Source organism: Lissotriton helveticus, chromosome 11 (assembly GCF_964261635.1).
Source record: "Lissotriton helveticus chromosome 11, aLisHel1.1, whole genome shotgun sequence".
Classification (NCBI taxonomy): domain Eukaryota; kingdom Metazoa; phylum Chordata; class Amphibia; order Caudata; family Salamandridae; genus Lissotriton; species Lissotriton helveticus.
Genome location: NC_136072.1, coordinates 708,453,148 through 708,472,236, shown reverse-complemented (window position 1 = coordinate 708,472,236; position 19,089 = coordinate 708,453,148). Strand labels below are relative to the sequence as shown.

The 19,089-nt window shown below is 44.5% G+C and overlaps 1 protein-coding gene across 6 annotated transcripts in view; it reads left to right on the top strand.

Moving 5' to 3' along the window:
* LOC144791799 (guanylate-binding protein 1-like) overlaps window positions 1-19,089 on the top strand; it is a 164,897-nt gene that overhangs the window by 122,303 nt on the left and 23,505 nt on the right. For all 6 annotated transcript variants that reach the window (XM_078666569.1, XM_078666571.1, XM_078666570.1 and 3 more), the window contains 2 exons: window positions 1,564-1,666; window positions 2,267-2,460. In XM_078666569.1, coding sequence (XP_078522695.1) covers window positions 1,564-1,666; window positions 2,267-2,460 — 297 coding nt within the window. The remainder of the gene's footprint in view (window positions 1-1,563; window positions 1,667-2,266; window positions 2,461-19,089) is intronic.

The window sequence follows — 19,089 nt, the reverse complement described above, 5'->3', positions numbered from 1 at the left end:
CATGAAGTGGAAAGCCAACAGAGGCGACAAGTGCAGCCGATGTGGATTACCAGGGGCGAATGCAACTCACATGTTCTATCTTTGCCCTCGGCTTACACAATTTATCAGTGATGTTCAAAAGTATTTAAACAATATTATCAATTTACCGATAGTGCTATCTGCTGAACTGGTAATATTTGGAATTCAATCAGACCCGAATAAGACATGCAATTTTGCGGAGGAAGGTTTTTTGTTTATATCTATGTCCATCTATAGGAATTGTATAACCACTCATTGGCTAGATGCCGATCCTCCTTTATTTCAACAATGGCAATCTAAATTACTAAAGGTCTATCAACTTGAGAAGGCTATATACCATTTAAAGGGAAAGAGAAAGAAAGCCTTTGGGCTAAAGATTTGGACCCCTATTTGTAATTGGATTTAATGTCAAATGTTTTTGAAAGCTTATATTTTATTGATTTTAATGTTGCTAGGTGGATACTTATTTAGTCTGTTATACATTGTATATATATTTTTTTTCTTCTTTGTTTTTTTTCCTTTTTTTGTGTATTAACTATCTGCTGCTATAAAACTCAATAAAAGAATAAAAAAAAGAGGGTGTAGCAAGAGTGCCTCCTTGACACTGGGGTACCCCTGAGTCTTCTCCCAGAATACCAACGCCCACAACCGACTACTTACTTTTGAACTGATAACCCTATTTTCCTCCACAGGATAACATTGGCTGTTTTTTTCTGTGAAAAGTTTCTAAGTGTGGAGTTGGAAAATCTATGAAAAGCTTTAAAACGGTACCCGAATAACCAAAACGCTTTAACTTACCTGTTTACAGGAAATGTCCCAGTGTAATATCCAGGTATACCACACTCTGTTAGAAAAGAAATCTGAAAAGTAATTCACATGACCTAATATTGAAAAGTCAATACAAAGAATATTTACAGTATTGCACAGTATTGCATTACCAGTAATTTAAACTGTAACTAAACCAAAGTATATATACACGACTGCTATTCAAAACTGTATTATTATTGCAAAGTATTAATCACTTACCTGTGCCAGGATTGCTTGGTTATAGGAATTAAAATAAGTAAAAGAATATTTTTATACCAAACCAATTGGTCCGAAGTTCAGTCTTTGAGTGTGTGATATAATTTGTTTATTTAGTGTGAACACTACCCTCTGATAAAGCCTTACTGCTCAGCCACACTACTACAAATAGAGAGTAAGGTGCTATCTACTTTTACCTCTGCCTACCGTTGGGGTTCCACAGGACTCTGTGCACACTATACCTCAGTTTGATATAGTATATACAGAGCCATCTTCCTACAATATTTAAAACCTACTGCCGGTGTTACGGCCTGTCCAAATTGTGCCTTTAGTTTAGGGCCTGGTTGTGATGAAAACCATTCTTACCTAAAAGTGATGGAAGAATCATTTGTCTACTAATCTCTGACAGTGAGATGCAATCCAGTTAAGTGTCCGCTGCCTGATTTGTTCTGTACACATTCTAGATGTTTTGCTACCTTTTCAATTATTTTGCTACCTTATCAACTATCATTGATCTTACAGGAAAACGAAGCCCTCCAGGAGTTCATACAGTTGAAGGAATCTGTTGCAAGAGGTATCTTTCAGATGGATCAAAGCCTGACTGCAAAACAGCAGCAGATTGCTGGTATGTACTTACTGTTGTGTGTTGGTTATGATGAAGCAGAGTTAATTCCAAATATAAGAGACTGCACATGGTTGAAAAAGTTGAGAATTTCATATATGACTGATGAAACATTTAGTATATTGCTATCTGTACAATAAATACTATCAATGGACAGAAACATACTCCCTAGATGCTTGAGATAGGGCGTAAAGAGCTTTTGTAGCGAACAGTTCTTTGACTGCAAGTACCACTTGGGACAGCAGAGTAATTAGATACAAAGGGTGAATTGTATGCGCAATGGCCATCTGAGATGAGCGTGTGGGAGAGTGGAAGATCTTGTCCGTCCTTCAATCAGCTCTTTTTCCGAACTTGCTCAGTTTAGTTCTCTGCAGTGCATTCTTTGAATGTGCTGCTGCTGTCTTATATTCAGAGGCATACCCGATTCCTCTGTTATTCCTCCCTTAAAGAGCAGTTCTCTTGCTATCCAACTGTGAGCATTAATATATCACTGTTCAATTGTCATATCACCATCCTCATTCATGGTTTCTTCACAGTGCACAGATCATTCTAATAGGTCACTTATGTCACCATCTCTTACGCTTTACTTATTTTCCCGATCAGAGGAGCGGGCGAGAGCCTACGCCATAGAGGAAGAGAGAAAAAGGCAAGAGATATTGGCCCAGCAGAGAGCTCATGAAGAATACATAAGGCAGAGAGCTCATGAAGAACACATCAGGCAACTAGAGCAGAAGATGGAGGAAGATCGACTGAATCAGCAGAGGGAGAATGACCGACGTATACAACAACAGCTAGAGGTATAAATTTCATACACAAACTAGACGTGCTTTCAAAACTTAGGGAAGGTTTCTATGGAGAGATAAAATCACACAGGAAAGCTGTTGATGATGGATGACTAACAGCTAGGGTGATGTATTGGTGAAAGGAGACAGTTACATTTAGTTAACACATCATATAGATTTTCTACAGTAATGTCCTTAAGATGGTGACAAAAGCAAGTAAATGAGTAAGAAGCAGGAAACATCCGGGGCCTTAAAGCAGAGAGAAAGACTGGAAAGTACTGACAATCCTAAATACCTTGTTACTGTATGTGCGGGAACGAACATTCACAATGTATGGTATTAACTTCTCCTGTAATAAATCTACACATACCATTATGCAATAAGTCTTGCAAGGAATCTGAACTTCAAGCTGGGTGTTTTTAGGATACACCGGGTTAGACGTAGACTAAATGCCATGAAAACTGATATTACATTTGAAAGAAACAATTATGGAACTGCAAAGGTTAGTTTTCATTCGAGAAGTTGCTCAACGCCTTGATAAGAGAAACAGTGGCTCTTCTGCAATGAAAGGTCTGTCTATTTTAAGACACTATAGATATCTGATTAATTTTCATAGGATCAGCCAGGAAAACTAAAGACTATTTATTCTGTGTAGTCATATCTGTGTTTTTTTCAATAAGGACATGTAGATCCTGCCAGACAACCATCTACCCTATTTGAGAGGTCACACCTCTATGATGGGATCTCTGTGCTGCAAGCCTCTGACCTGTTGGCCTTTCTGCCAAAGGGAGAACACGTCATAGTCACAGTGATCCCGTTGTATTTGGGGCGGGGTAAAAGTCACTCAGTTTGGCAGAAATGGGTTGGAAAATTGTAGGTTGTCCTCCACACATTGGGAGGGAAATCCCTACATGTTGGAACCATTTATATTTTTAATTAAAAACATAAACTCCCTCTTTGTGAGTTGTTCTCAATACAAAAAAAGAGTGGCCACTCCAATGCTATGAAGGGAGCATGTGCAGCTGCGGCTCCCTCCACAGCACAGAGATTCCGGCCAAATAGATGAGATCTCGTAATAGGACAGCCATTACTCCAAAAGGAAGGCTAAATCTATTAACTCTGCCATCCTGGATGGTGGGCTGCCAGAGTGTAGATGAACACAGAAATCATTTCAAATTACCTTCCTTTGTGAAAGATGAAAACCACTCCCACCAACTTCTTTCTATATCTTTTACTTAACCTGTGATTAGTGAAAACAGCAAAGTAGTATAGGGGAACTCAGTGGGTAATGTGACAAACACTAGTAATGCACCAAATGGGTGTAAAAGAGTTGCAACTAAGATGTCGCCAATGATGTGAGCAATTCCAGGCATCCCGTGGTTCAGGATTGGTGTCATGGTACCAAAATCAAGCAAGGAAAATGAGCTCCTTTACTTCCCTTCACCAGATAGTTAGTAAAATGCATCCATAACTGGGGGAACTTTGTCACCGGAGCTGATGTACTATTGTAAGCAACACCCCTACGAACAAAGATCACAAGTGCAACTCTTGTAATCTTGCCTGTAAAGCATATTGAAATTGCTCCCCAATTTAAAGTAACTGGTACGTAATGGGATTCTGAACAGTGGACATCTATCTCCAAGAGGTGAGCTACAAATGTGGATGTGTGAGGAAAGGAAAAACTAACATGATTGTTGAGGAACTTAAACCATTGTAAAATCATGCACGTCAATCCACTGCACCAAATATCTGTATTACCAACCTAAACTTTATTATCAAAAATAAATCTTTTTTATCTTATGTATACTGTATACCTAACTGAGAACTACGATTGGATGTTGTTGACTCCGAGAAACAAGCTCTCCTCTAACATTCAGTACAGGAAGTTTGTGGTTATCAAATAATACTTGATTGCCCCTCATTGAGTACAGAAATAATACTGATGGTGTAATTTTATAATCACCACACTACATCAGTGACATATTATGGATTTGCGGAGACTCGGGCAAGAACTATTATTTGGCCCCTTGTTTGGAACACCTTTGAATTTGTTGTCCCTTTTTGGCTCATTCAAACCCTCATGATGCCAAACATTTTGAATTATATGTTAAAACTTATGAAAAAAATTGCATGTAAAACAGCTGAAAGCTCAAGCTGCCTGCTGTGAGCTAGCCAAATAATACCCAAGAAAACCTTTGACAAGCATTTATAAAGCAATTACTTTTTTAAGTTGGATCTAGATTGTATTTACTTGTATTGTATTTACAACTATCTAAAATTCAATGTCTAAACAGCATGTTACTCCCACTATGTTTTGTTAGATGTTTAGTGGACTAGGGAATAATATTAATACAAAATATGCGCATAGCGCTTAATATTGCAGAATTGGTGACCACAAATATTTCCCCATTAATATTGGCATTATTGCTGCAACAGTGAAAATCAAAGCACTGCTATGAGGATTTTCGCTGTTGCATTGTTGTTGTTTCCCCTCTCTTGTCTGTTCTCCTATTCTCTGGATCAAGAGTTGCCTGTGACCCTGTTGATGAGAAGAGAAATGGTAGAGTGCTGGATACAGGAGATGGACAGAGACAAAAAAAAACAATATAGAGACTTGAAGTGGAGGCAGAGGTGATAGAGACAGATGATTTAGAAAGATGTGTGAGGTAGAGAAGTGAAGTAAATAGAGGACAAAGAGAAAGACTGAAGGAAAGATAAAGAGGAAGAAAGAGAAAGATGTAGATGGAAAAAGAGCGTTAAAGAAATAGGTAAGGTTTAGGGTGCGATAAAGAGATATAGATAGAGATAAAGAGAAGGAAAGTAGAGCGAGGCACATGAGTACAGTGCTCCATGACGTGAGGCAGAAAGAGAGGTAATGTAAAAAAAGAAGTGAGTTAGACTGTGATAAATGCAGTCAGGGGTATCGATAGAAAGTGAGACTTGCAGGGACAGAGATGCAAGGTCCATAGAGAGCAAAATGAGAAGATGCATAGAAAAATGAGCCAACTAAAATGAGTAGTGAAAAAGAAAGGCAGACAGAGGGGTGAAAGGTAGAAAGAGAAATGCAGTGTACAGTGAAAATAGGACATTGACAGACATTTATGAAAAAGAGAAGGAGAGAAGAGGTGTATACAGGGATAGACAGTCGTTAGAGAAATAGATGGTGAGGTACAGTGATCTATACAGAAAGAGACTGAGAGATGGTTGTGGTAGAGGGGGTGTGTTAAATGAAGTAGGAGTACTAGAAATAGATATGTTTTGAGAGAGAGAAAGAGAGGCTGAGTGGGGGAGTTGCGGATTGAGAGAGAACTCACACAAAGATTCGTTTTCAGTTGTATTGCTACCAGCTCCAAGAGAGTGTGAGGGTTAAGGTTGGGCAGGCCAGGCATACACACTCAGAGGCAGATTTATTGTTGTTTTAACGCAATGCTGCAAGCAGATAAAGTTGTTGCACTGTGTTGCCCATTGGGCAGAAAGTAGTGCAGACTGTTGCTGCTAACAACCCCTGCGATGGTGCACAAACAGGCTGCCTAGCGCCGCACACAATCTTTGCTACATCGTGCAGAGGTGTGAATGTTCTGTCTACCATAGGATTTGCACTGGAAGCATGCCGGTTCCAGAACAAAATCTTATTCCTAGACAAATTCTTAAATATTCCACACCAGTCTGCCTTTCTTAATGGATCAGACTTTGTGACAATAACTATGGGTGGTTATACTAAAATGCCCAAGTTACACCCAAGTCGCGGCTTCTAGATGGAAAGTGGTGGGAAGCAAAACAAAGTGCCATCTCCATTGCAGGAGTACGTCCAGATCTGAAGTTTGGAGGGGGGGGGGGCTACCAGGTCAATCAATGGAGGTGGGGCTAACACTTCTAACAGTGGGGCAGAGCTATCCTTAAAGCCAATACAAGAAAATAGTAATAAATTGTACATTGTAAACATATTGGTCAAACACAATATGATAAAATAAATTCTAGTGGATTTGACGGTGTTTATAAGCTACTGACTTTAAATTTAAAACTGAGAACGAGTGGGTTGACAACTAAATAGCACCTTCCATAGATTCAATATAAATCACTTAAGAATCAGTTTTCACAAAGTTATATATTTTAGTTATGGAACCTTTTTTACTAGCTCTCTTACAGTTCCGTCTGCGAAATTACAGTGAGTTCATGAAATGTTTTAATTCCTTTTTCAAAAACATGCTCCTCCTTGACTATCAAACAAAGACATGTTTCCAGTCTGCTCATTGGGAAGCTGAAACAAATGCGTGTTTGAGGCTGCACAGATAAGCAGGTGTCAGAAAGCTGAGCTTAGTAGGATAATGCACTTGATTTTAAGATGTGTTACTGGAAAGTCAAAGGTTGGATGCCTAATCCATCTTGCATTCCTCCTGATATTGAATATGTCAATGCCAATAGGTTGACAATATTACCATCGCTCAGTCGGGCTGTCGGAAAAGTTTGGCTATGGAGGTAATCGAGTAGTCTTTCATGTTGGCGGTATGTATACTCGTTACAATGGATTATACATACCAAAAACATTTACCGGGACATTGTTTTGGCTCTGGGAGGCTGACACTATTGGGTAATGTCTACAGTTAATAAACACAACGGAGACAGAAGGGTCAGAGGGAGAATATTTAAAGACCTACCCAGGGTGGAGTCCCCCTACCAAGAATGTAAGAAACAAAAAACACACACTGGGGGTCTACAGCTGGACCTAATATGCTCCAGACAACCAACTTACAAACAAGCCACTACCTAAGTCGGTGAGTGTTTGCCGAGACTGTGTAATTGGGATTTTCACAGAGTATTTTAAAACCATGACCTGTGCAGTGGGATTCACTTCAAATAAAGATCAGACCCATACAGAGGAGTAGGATGTCCATCAACGTCAGATGTAGATCATATATTCTCATTTGGTCATCCAGATAGGAATGGTATATCCCATGATCATTGGGAAAAATCCATAACCTAGATTTGACTGGGTCTTATCTCCAGATGTAGCGAAGACCAATTGAGCAGAAGGATCGTGATGGAATCTAGTGCAGTGCAAAATAAATGTAGTGTAGTGAGGTTAAAAAAGGATAGTTGATCAATACCAAAGCTTTAATAACGTGATCACTCCCTCAGTAAAAGAACAGTGCAAAGATGCAGTTTAAACAATATAACTGCATTACGGCCAACATGTTTCAACCAAAGGGGAACCAAATCCCGCGGTTTTCTTCAGGGCCACAGTACTTCACATTTGCTACTGCATTACAAAACACGGTGAAAAAAGTGACTAAATCATATAAAGGATACACCTATGTCGTGATCAATGTCTTTCGAACCTCTGTATCCACCAGTGTCGATTTCATCTGTTCGTAAAAACAAAACAGAAAAAAAATGTATTGCGTGAATCCTAAAAGTTGAAATGTTACCAAGTCACTACTCTACATTGGAAAGGCTTAGATAACCATTTTGTACTAACCTGTGTTGTACAGGAAGCATAGCTCACCTGTCCTGGATCCTAGCTCAGGATAATGTGAGGCCACGCTCTAGAGAAGGCGAGAAAAAGGGCAGAGAATGGGGAAGTAACTTAGGATCGCAGTTAACCTGGTATACCTCCTTCCTACTTCAAACCCCTTCTACATTCAACACCTTATCGAGCTCTCTACAAGTCTCTGAATAAGGAACAATCAGGCCCCCGACCCCCTCGAGTCAGATGGAACCCTCGCTCTGTCTTCACTGCTGTATAAAACACGATGAGAATTATCATTATCTCAACTGATTATTTTACTAATCTTGATGTCAAGAAACAGTAGGATATCTGGATGAGCATACCCACTGTATTGATAGACAAAAGACTAATGATAGATCCATCTTATATGTATTTCTAATTATAGATAATGCGAGCACAAGAAGAATGCTCACTGCTGTGTCATTCCACAAAGTTAATTACACAAGATGGCAATGTAAAATACCCCACACGGTATCTACACTCATAGGATAGCTAGTGGAAAAACGCTCGAGTAGAGGGACACTCTCTGTTTTTTTTTTAAAAGAAAAGCAGCAAGACTACTCCTGGTCTGAACTAATCACAAAAAGACTCTCCCAACGTGGCAGAGGGTTCGGGGCTTACCTATCCGTCGTTGCCTCAGGGCTTCCAACTGAGCTCAGAGGGAGGCAACGCAGGCAGGAAACAGCACCGCTAAAGAATGTTCAGGTATGGGCGGGGCTTGCCTGTAGGGCAAACATTGCAAGTAAAGACCCACTCCCAATGTCCGTAGTGACAAAACAATGTGTGTTAATCGATTATGCAACTTAAGATCAAGCTCACCTCGGGAGCGCTAGGACGTATCCTGTACTTCCTGAGTCGAAATTCAATCCAGATTGACAAACTGCGTCATCTCGCGAGACTACGCCGGGAAGGTCAAAGAACTACAAAAACGCTTAAGGAAGCAGGGAATTGTAGTTCCTCCAACCTGCCGGCAGATAGTGTTTTGCCTAAACCACGCCAGTGTGATCGATATAATGAGAAAGGTGGTCTAGCCATATTCTACATGTTGTTAAAGGCCAAGCACTAAGGGCTGACTTATACAATGTCATAATGTTAAATGTCTTATTTTAAAGATGTATACCGTCTTGCTAAGCTCATGATGCCTTACATGTGCATCATGAGCTTTGCAAGACGGTATACATCCAACTCTCTGGCACTGGATGCACTCTTTTCCACTCCACCATCTCTAATTAGCCGGGACGGCTTATACACTTCCATAGGTACAGCTGTATGGAGGGTTGCAATAGTGAGCGCTGCACCTGGCTTTCTCATCCTTGAGCTACCGTTTGGTCACTGCTTCGGTTACTTTAAGTAACCAGTGTATATGCCCATAGGGTGCTAGAGATGTGCCCGCTGTTCATCTTTAAAATAAGACATTTAACATTATGACATTGTATAAGTCAGCCCTTAGTGCTTGGCCTTTAACAACATGTAGAATATGGCTAGACCACCTTTCTCATTATATCGATCACACTGGCGTGGTTTAGGCAAAACACTATCTGCCGGCAGGTTGGAGGAACTACAATTCCCTGCTTCCTTAAGCGTTTTTGTAGTTCTTTGACCTTCCCGGCGTAGTCTCGCGAGATGACGCAGTTTGTCAATCTCGATTGAATTTCGACTCAGGAAGTACAGGATACGTCCTAGCGCTCCCGAGGTGAGCTTGATCTTAAGTTGCATAATCGATTAACACACATTGTTTTGTCACTACCGACATTGGGAGTGGGTCTTTACTTGCAATGTTTGCCCTACAGGCAAGCTCCGCCCATTCCTGAACATTCTCTAGCGGTGCTGTTTCCTGCCCGCCTTGCCTCCCTCTGAGCTCAGTTGGAAGCCCTGAGGCAACGACGGATAGGTAAGCCCCGAACCCTCTGCCACGTTGGGAGAGTCTTTTTGTGATTAGTTCAGACCAGGAGTAGTCTTGCTGCTTTTCTTTTCTTTTCTTTTTTAAAAAAAACAGAGAGTGTCCCTCTACTCGAGCGTTTTTCCACTAGCTATCCTATGAGTGTAGATACCGTGTGGGGTATTTTACATTGCCATCTTGTGTAATTAACTTTGTGGAATGACACAGCAGTGAGCATTCTTCTTGTGCTCGCATTATCTATAATTAGAAATACATATAAGATGGATCTATCATTAGTCTTTTGTCTATCAATACAGTGGGTATGCTCATCCAGATATCCTACTGTTTCTTGACATCAAGATTAGTAAAATAATCAGTTGAGATAATGATAACTCTCATCGTGTTTTATACAGCAGTGAAGACAGAGCGAAGGTTCCATCTGACTCGAGGGGGTCGGGGGCCTGATTGTTCCTTATTCAGAGACTTGTAGAGAGCTCGATAAGGTGTTGAATGTAGAAGGGGTTTGAAGCAGGGAGGAGGTATACCAGGTTAACTGCGATCCTAAGTTACTTCCCCATTCTCTGCCCTTTTTCTCGCCTTCTCTAGAGCGTGGCCTCACATTATCCTGAGCTAGGATCCAGGAGAGGTGAGGTATGCTTCCTGTACAACACAGGTTAGTACAAAATGGTTATCTAAGCCTTTCCAATGTAGAGTAGTGACTTGGTAACATTTCAACTTTTAGGATTCACGCAATAATTTTTTTTCTGTTTTGTTTTTACGAACAGATGAAATCGACACTGGTTGATACAGAGGTTCGAAAGACATTGATCACGACATAGGTGTATCCTTTATATGATTTAGTCACTTTTTTCACCGTGTTTTGTAATGCAGTAGCAAATGTGAAGGACTGTGGCCCTGAAGAAAAACGCGGGATTTGGTTCCCCTTTGGTTGAAACATGTTGGCCGTAATGCAGTTATATTGTTTAAACTGCATCTTTGCACTGTTCTTTTCCTGAGGGAGTGATCATGTTAGTAAAGCTTTGGTATTGATCAACTATCCTTTTTTAGCCTCACTACACTACATTTATTTTGCACTGCACTAGATTCCATCACGATCCTTCTGCTCAATTGGTCTTCGCTACATCTGGAGATAAGACCCAGTCAAATCTAGGTTATGGATTTTTCCCAATGATCATGGGATATACCATTCCTATCTGGATGACCAAATGAGAATATATGATCTACATCTGACGTTCATGGACATCCTACTCCTCTGTATGGGTCTGATCTTTATTTGAAGTGAATCCCACTGCACAGGTCATGGTTTTAAAATACTCTGTTAAAATCCCAATTACACAGTCTCGGCAAACACTCACCGACTTAGGTATCGGTTGTTTGTAAGTTGGTTGTCTGGAGCATATTAGGTCCAGCTGTAGACCCCTAGTGTGTGTTTTTTGTTTCTTACTTTAATGTCTACAGTTAGCCAAGTCACACTTGGGGCTTCACGTTCATGCGTGAGCAAATGTGAGGCCGGGCCAGAATCGCTTCTTGCTGCAGGGGTGGGGGTATATTTCCTGGGCCACGGCTTTGAGGTATGGAGCAAACCCCAAAAATGCCTGCATCAGATGATAACTCTTCATGGTAGCTCAGTGGGCAATCAGCTGGGTTGTCTCGTGTACCTCAGGTAAAATGTTAAGGCATTTCTCTGAGGTGTTTGGTTATGCATACAGCCGTGCGTGTTTCACACTAGACAGACGGTAGTCAAGCACACCGTTTTGCCCGAGTGATGCCTCGTCCTGTCGTGGCATCCCTCTGCTGCAGCCGTGTACGAGGACTGCTGCAGAAATGAGCACCGAGCACCTCTACAGGACTGCGTCGGATAATCTCAGATCTGCTTCCGGTACCCAACAGCATTTCGACCCAGTCCTGCGTATGGAGGGTCAGTCGTTAGTCGATGGGTAATGCGGGTGCAGGGCGCTCCCTGCTGCTGGAGAGCAGAGAGACGAGCTGTTTACCAGCTGCCCCAGGCTCTGCTGTGCTGTGGGGCAGGAGTGGGCTCATCCCGGTCCCCCCACCCTCCTCCCCCCACTCCATCCTCTCTGCACCATCAGCTTCCGACCCGAGTGGCCATACAAACGAAATAAACCACTCCCAGCCAGGCGCTCACGTGAGAGCCCATCACACAGAAGAGTGATTAGAGATGGGCTGGGGGAGGGGGACTACAGATTGGAAAGCGCTTATTAGCAAAAGTGCCGGACTGCCTAGCTATTTGGAGAAATGTAAATTATTCCCAATAGTAATCACAACTTAAAGATGGATGTGGAAACTAATAATGCAACCTGCACTATAAAAGAGAAGGAAGAAGGATAAGAACGAACAAGAAAGGAAAACGAAGGACATGGAAGGGAAAGGACAGGGGACAAGGAAAAGAACAAGGTACTGGCCGGGTCGTTGGGGAACTACGGGTAGCTCACTACAGGGGGCAGGTGTACAGCTAATCAGTCTTGAGGGAAGGGGGTCTACTTAGCTCGTTATAAGGATCCCTACTTTACCGGAGGGAATAATGTCGGCAGGCCGGTTCGACCTCCCCACTGAGAGAACGCACTCCCAACGCGACCAAGTGTGCACCCGATTTCCCATCAGCCCCGCAGAAACAGCGCCCCTGTGGCCAAAAAAAGCCCCGCCCACAAAGGGACCTGCAAAACAGGGAGTCTAACCATGCCTACTCTGGCCCACTATCTTCAATACAAATAACACACTCTGACCACCCCCCTCTGCTTCCATACCTTTCAGGCCATCACTGCCACTGCACAACATAGTACCAACAAGCATTTACAATGCAATGGCCTCGGCATTATTAAAGGTAGAGCTATTGGCATTGCTCATGACCCTTTTTTTTTTTTAAATCATACATAAATGGCATTGTCATTTACATTGCCAATAGCTTAATCGTTAAATAAATGGCATTGTCATTTACAATGCCAATAGCTTAATCGCTCGCATATGCATGACCTATTGCATTTACACCCACACAGAGCCACACACATAAAGCCACCCACACACACATACAAAGCCACCGACACAGAGCCACCCACACAGTCATTCACATAGAGCCACCTACACAGAGCCACCCTCACACAGACAGAGCCACCTACAAAAAAAGCTATCCACACAGAGCCACACACACAGAGCCACGCACACACACTCAGAGCCACGCACACACACACAGAGCCACGCACACACACACAGAGCCACGCACACACACACAGAGCCACACACGCACACACAGAGCCACACACACACACAGAGCCGCACACACACAGAGCCGCACACACAGAGCTGCACACACACACAGAGCCACACACAGAGCTACGCACACACACACACAGCCACACACACAGATCCACACACAGACAGAGACATGCACACACACACAGACAACATAAATGCAGTGTGTATGTGCTAGCTGATCACTGCATAAGTGAGTCAAAGAATGTGTTGAGGGTTTCACTTAATCAACTCATTCAGCTGTAGTGCTTTAGGGACGAATTCTACTTGGAAGAGGTTTGATAACGTTCTTTTGACCCCCCAAAAAAAGTTTTGCTTCATTTGTGGGACCAATAAACGCTATTGCTACCTACACAATATAGATTTTTCACAAAAACTACAAAGCTGCTGGTTTTCAGTTCGTCAGAAAATGTGCAGTTTAAGTTTTGCCAGGCAGGAGTGTGCTTGTGCCCTCCGTCGTGCTGTGTGACTTTAAAAGGGGACGGAAGTGGTACTCACGGTGGTTGTCGGTGTTCTCCGGGACTATTTCCGCCAGCACGAAGGCCCCTTCCTCCACGGTGTCGAGCAGCATGGTGGCGGCCCGCAGCTGGTCGCTGGTCGTCAGGTCCCTCCACGCACCCATGGCCTGCAGCTACAGGAGGTCGTTTACCAACTCCACCATGGGTTGCGGAGCAGAGGAAACAGGATGACAAAAGTCCGGTGGGCCCGCGTGGGCTGTCAGACATCTACTAAAACATTCTGTGTGATATGACTAATAATGTAGGGCTTAATAATAGGTATTAAACCCTGGCCTGCTCAATGCTCATGATGCCCCCAAATCAATAGACCTATTCCCGGCAAGTCTTTTAAATTCACGTAAACACAACGTTTCTCAAACAATCCCTCTATGCAGGACAACCACCCATCTCTGTCAGCACCCACAGGGTAGCTATGGATGCCCAAGGCACTGGCTTGCCCCCCTACCCTCTGCTCTCTCGGGCCGTGGAGGGCCACAGAAGATGCACTCCTGAGTAACAGTGAAAACAAGAAAAACTAGTGCAATTGGGGCAGAGGGCAAGAAAAACGAGCACAATCAGGGGGAAGAGGCAAGAAAAATGGCACAATTAGGGGAGCACAGGCAAGAAAAATGGCACAATTAGGGGAGCAGAGGCAAGAAAAATGGCACAATCAGGGGAGCAGAGGCAAGAAAAACGAGTGCAATCAGGGGGAAGAAGGCAAGAAAACAAGCACAATCAGGGGGGCAGAGGCAAGAAAATTTTCACAATCGGGGGAGCAGAGGCAAGAAAAATGGCACAATCAGGGGAGCAGAGGCAAGAAAAATGGCACAATCAAGGGAGCAGAGGCAAGAAAAACGAGTGCAATCAGAGGGCAGAAGGCAAGAAGAACAAGTGCAATCAGGGGGCAGAAGGCAAGAAAAACGAGTGCAATCAGGGGGCAGAAGGCAAGAAAAACAATGTGCAATCAGGGGGCAGAAGGCAAGAAAAACGAGTGCAATCAGGGAGAAGAAGGCAAGAAAACAAGCACAAACAGGGTGGCAGAGGCAAGAAAAACGGCACAAACAGGGTGGCAGAGGCAAGAAAAACAGCACAAACAGAGCGGCAGAGGCAAGAAAAACGGAGGCACAACACACACACACATCCTCCGGCTCCCAACCTTGCCAACCCACCGAACAGGCTCCTCCAAATTGCGCATGCACACCTTTTAGCACGCACGATATATAACCGCACAAAATAAAAAATGATAAGAGCAGTCACCAACCTGGGGGGCAGTTCCGGACAAACAGCAAACATATTGCATGTATGTTAGAAATGTCTGCAGATCGAGAAACAACTACTAGTGCCTCTGAAGTAATCGAAAGGTGTGACGTAGCTCTTAATAAAACAAAGAACCAGGGATCACTACCCAACTGCAACCATCAGGCACGACGCGTTCACGATGACACAGACTTGTCTTTCCTCGAATAATCAATTGTTGTTGGGCTGAGTCAGCAGTCATTTGGGAAGCAGTACAGCCTATGGACTTTCAAAGCTCCTTCTGTTTCCCTCCATGACCAGCCATTACACACAGTCGGGTTTATTTTCAAAAGATGTCTTTTTGTGCCACTTCATAGGAACAACAGAAAATGATGCATTGTGAACACCTAATGATGTAGATAGACAGACAGACATGTACACACACATCTGTTACCAGAACAGGACACGTTCACGACTTCGTATGTAATGTCTCCTGTCTTTAGACAGCAGAGAACACAGAATACTATCTCCCAACATACAATGACAAAAGTGACTTAACTGAGAATGGACAGTTATCTCCCAATAAAACAGGTTGGTTGCCTTTTTTACTTCCACTGGCTCCTTTGATGTCTGCATTATTGTATACAAATGACAATGGCTCAGCAGAGCATTGCATTGTCCCTGACAGTACTAATGAAATGTAATGGGGAGAGGAGTTGGCCTAACGGCTAGGGCGCTCGACCTCGGACCTGGGGATCTGGGTTCGAGTCTCGGTAACAATGCCAAATCCTCCTGTGATTCTGGGCAAATCACTTAGGGCCACATGCATCATTGTTGGTATTTGCAATTCCTAAATTGCGAAAATTAAGGAATCGCAATTTAGAAATCGCAAATACCTATGCATCAAAAATTCACATATATTTTTGCGATTTCTAATTTTTCCTTATTTGCGATTCCCAATTTTGCGAATCGCTAATAAGGAATCCCTTAACATTGATTCCTATGGGCCTAGAATCAATGGAAAGGCACTCTCATTTTGCGAATCGCAATTAAGGAATCGCAAAATGAGAATGCAATTTCTAGGGTGCAGGCAAAGGACCCCCCCCCCCCCCCGCACCCTTGAAATGTAACATACAGTCCATTTTTCACACATACATGCCCAAGGGCATGTGTGAGTGAAAAATGAAAGTGTCAAAGATGCACTTTTGTGCATTTTTGAAACTTTTCTTAAATTACCATGAAGGTTGACTTCATGCTAATTTAACACTTCTAATTTGCGAATTCGCAATTTTTTTTAAATGATGCATTGCATTTAAGAAATTGCAAAATTGCGATTTCTTAAATGCAATCGCAACTTAAGAAAGCGCAAAAAAATTGCGATTTCTTAAATTGTGAGAAAAAAAAAATTGATGCATCTCAAAAATTGGATTTGCATTCGCAAACGGCCGAATTTTGCGATTTGCACCATTTGCGAATGCAAATACTAATGATGCATGTGCCCCCTTATGTTATGTTATGTTATGTTATGTTATGTTATGTTAGCTGCATTTATTTTGCGCACAGCTGCTCCAGCGAAGGAGCGTCCTGGCGCATGGAAAAGGTGAACATAACACAACGCGGAAAAAATAGGTGAGAAGTCAACATAAGAAAATTAAAACAAGTGGGTTTTCACGGCCCTGCGAAATGCTAGAAGATCCTCTAAAAGGCGGATTTCCAAAGGAAGCGAATTCCAGAGAGCCGCAGCTCTCACACCTAAAATTAATGTGTGTCCGTCCTCATGTGGCGTAACTGGTGCTATGTAAAGCGCTCTGATACCTGATTCGGTTCGGGTCTAGTTCGCGCTATATAAAACTCTGCAAAAAAAAAAAAACTTTAATTAGAAATGTTCTATATTTGTAGAACACAGCCTCCACCCCCACCGCCCTCCGCTTGAGCACAGGGAAGGCAGAGCACCCCGAGCTGGAGCCCAGACGCGGCGCTGGCCGAGCTTGAGAGAGCAGCCGACGGCAGAGACGGGGGCAGCACTACAGGTGCTCCAGCCGGAGCCAACCGGAGGCAGCGGGGGCGTGGAGGGAAGCAGCCCCTTACTTTGAAACAGCAGATGCACCTGCAGCTCGAGGCAGAAATTGGAGGTAGCGGACCCTTGAGGAGCGACACACACGGGGAAGAGCTGCTCAACAGGGGCATGGAGCCTCTGTAAAAGAAGTCTGCTCAACGGGGGCATAGAGCGCCTGTGCCATAGAGCGCTCCTGGGAAGAGGGCTTCTCAACGGGGGCATAGAGCGCTCCTGGGAAGAGGACTGCATCTGGGGTCGGGGTATCCGGACTAGAAGCAGGCTCTTCTTGGGGTAGGTGAACTGAAAGGCTCCCCACACAGAGGGAACTCGGACTGGAAGAGCGCTCTACCGAGGTTGTCGCAGGTTTACACGGACTGGAGTATTCCGCTGTGGGGCATTGAAAGAGGGAGCCCCACCGGACCATCGCAGGCTAGGAGAGCGCAACACTGGCAGGACTTCGGACCGGAGAAGCCCCTACACTGGAAGCTCGGGCAGGAAAAGTGCTCTTTCAGAGTAGCTCAGGCTGGAACACTGCCCCGGTGGGTGCATCAGCATGCGTACAGCATCGGGAGGGGGGTTAGTTTTAAAGAGAGCGCTCCGCTGGGAACATCTGGGACCTGGGGTGGCCAAAGGCTGACCTGGGCCATGCTTCAATTTCCCCTATTAACGTCTAGAAGGCGAAACCTGCCAAAACGCACTGGGGAAAAAAGTCCCATAAAAGACAAAACATGCAGAATACGATGTGCGCCTCCAAAGCTTCAGTAATTTGTGCATGTCATTTTCAAATTATTCAACATTTCTAAGAATACAGACTGGCTCACAAGTTCCATATTATATTGTGCAATCAACATTTCACGGAAAGAGTGACACATCCAAAGCGACACCTAAACACATTTGTTTCTACCTCAGCCAAGACCGCTCCCCGTACCATGTTAAAAGTGGATGGCGGGAAGGTTTGGCGACAACGGGCCCCCGAAGCTGCAAGTGTTTGGCAGGATCCGGCACCCCCGATCGGGCCGCGATATGTGGGGTGCTGATCCGCTACCGGAATCGTTTGCCTCTGCTGCGGCCTCGATTGGTATACTCAAGTTACTGCTGGAGGTCAAGTCTTGACGGAGGGCAGCCGCGAGGCCAGGGCGGCCAGGTTGAGGGGGGGTGACGAAGGGAGCCCCACGGCGCACCACTACGGTCGGGCCATCCTCGGTCCGCGGCCTGCCCCTAAGCATGCTGCTTGCCCCTGCGTCCACCTATTACACGGGAAAGCGGTCAGGAAATAGGGAGGGGCTGAGAAGGGAGCCACCACACTTGCCATAGTTGGGGCCCACCCAATCCCGCCAGGACCTGGCCCCTCGACCTCCTAAGCTGGTTCGGGCCCTCTCCTTATGTACCTAGTAACGGGGGGGGTCCCTAGCCCAAGGCCCCGAGGTGCACTGCTGACTCCGCTCTGGCCTGTCGCAGGGTGGCAGAGGCAAGAAAAACGGCACATACAAGACGATCCTCACCGGCAGAGACTCATTGACCGCCGATGCAAAAAAAAAAATGGAGGCCGCAAGCTTCCGAATTTTTCGGAATCGGGGGCGTGTTTGGCTGTTCCCAAAAGGGGCGGAGCTTAAAAGTGGAAAGACCAGCATCAACACGCCCCCGAATCTGAAAAAGACGGAGCTTCTTTGGAGGGACCCCTCTCTCCTCCAATGGCTGGCCTCCGTTTAGGAAGCCAGCCAATGGAGGAGAGACGAGGACAGAGGCGGGTTTAAGCTGCCACACTAAGACACATTAATTCTCCGGACTTCTGGCTGGCAAGCCAGCCTACGGTCCCTCGACCTAAGAAGATGACAGGCGAGAAAGACAAGCTGGGCTTTACCTATGGCCCTACAAAGAACACACACACACCTCTCTGCAGCGGGGTTATTTGCCCTCTGAGCTAGCTCACAAGGATCACAAGAGCCCTGGAAACAGTCCGATCCTCTGCGGGGAGTGGCGCCCGAGGAGCACAGCCGGAGCTGGCTGGCGCGTGTCAGCCCTGGCCACGTCACAGCCGCTCCCCGCAGAAGTCGCACGCGGATGCTGCAGGAGGCCTGCAGTCTGACCTGTTCCCCTACATCCTGCCCAAGCACCCCACCCTAGCTCACACCCGGTGTAGCCAGACTCAGTTGTTGGGCTGCTCCACTCCTTAACCCCTTCA